The sequence below is a fragment of the Coturnix japonica genome, unplaced genomic scaffold (assembly GCF_001577835.2).
Source record: "Coturnix japonica isolate 7356 unplaced genomic scaffold, Coturnix japonica 2.1 chrUnrandom488, whole genome shotgun sequence".
In the NCBI taxonomy this organism is placed as follows: domain Eukaryota; kingdom Metazoa; phylum Chordata; class Aves; order Galliformes; family Phasianidae; genus Coturnix; species Coturnix japonica.
The window spans coordinates 115,033-116,244 of NW_015439883.1; the positions used below are offsets into that span (position 1 = coordinate 115,033).

Consider the following 1,212-nt stretch of genomic DNA (forward strand, 5'->3'; position numbering starts at 1 on the left):
AGGTGTCGTAATGTGTGGGTGGGTTTATCGTTGGGCGTCTCTGAATTGAGCATAGGCGGTGCGCGTTGGATTTGGGGGGGGTGCAAGGGGGGGGGTGGCTTGAACCGCGGGCTGGCTATATGTCGGTGGGTGCTGAGAGATCAGCGTGGGTTCTACCATCTAAGCGGAGTGCGATTGACTCTTCACTGTCAATTTGTGTGGGATATGGGATAGTGGTGTCGACATAGCCGCGTGTGGCCCTATTCCTTATGCGTGCCTGACGGATGAGCTTAATATGTTCTCTTAGCTGCACTGGGTCGTGTGCTAGTTGCCTATTAGTCAATAGAATGGGGGACGTCTCTTGCGTCTTGAAGGCCATGAATATAGCCACAAGGGAGTGTGGTACTGTGTAAGGGAAAGGACTACCTGGCTTGGACGGACGTGCTTGAAATGGTCTTCATATGATGGTCAGCTTTCAAATTAATACGTAGGGCAGTAATGGTTTAAGAACTTGACACTTTACTGGGATCTACAAGGGGGTGTTTGTTCCACGACTGGAGTTACACAGCGTTAGGCCGGTTTGGTGAGTCTTTCACTAGGGGCGTCTTGTGAGCAAGTGAGCGCAGTTAGTAGCAGGCTTGGAGCTATGACAGCCAAGGCGCTAATATTGCTACATAATATACTTCCTTTTTTTAATTTAAGTGTGTGTGTGTGTTGATGTTTTAAACCACACATACCATTTTTCCAGGGAAAGCTAGTGTGTTAAACAAATAATGAGGTGGAGAACAGTGGGGACTCGCCAAAGTTCTCATAACAACACATCGACAGTAATATATTCTTTATTCCTTCTTACCTGTGAAACCATCGTCCATCTTCTCATTGCAGCAATGTAACTCAGGTTTACAGTTCAGGTTCGGGCTTTGATTTAACACTTGGACAAATCCATGCTGAAAATCTGTTGCTATTATCAACTTCGTTCTTCCTTGCCTGAAATGGCTCTAAGAGAGAATTTGTTCACATATACTTCCAAGACAGGCCATAGGCCTATCCATTTCAAGTCCCTCTCTACTGGCCTATAGTTATCTGGAATTATTCTTCCTCTGTACACAATATTATAATGATTTTTGGTTGCTTGCCTTTTTAACTCGGTCTATTCAGTTTGTATTCTGCCCATCAGGGGTCGTCCTGATCTCCTTTTAAAAGGTGACATAAACTTTCTCTACCAATTGATTG

The 1,212-nt window shown here is 45.0% G+C and overlaps 1 protein-coding gene across 1 annotated transcript in view; it reads right to left on the reverse strand.

Moving 5' to 3' along the window:
• Nucleotides 1–851, reverse strand: part of LOC107307120 (protein kinase C gamma type-like) — a gene marked incomplete at its 3' end in the record, with an annotated part of 35,033 nt that extends 34,182 nt beyond the window's left edge. The window contains 1 exon segment of the mRNA XM_032441687.1: nt 833–851. Coding sequence (XP_032297578.1) covers nt 833–851 — 19 coding nt within the window.
• Between the last annotated feature and the right edge of the window lie 361 nt (nt 852–1,212).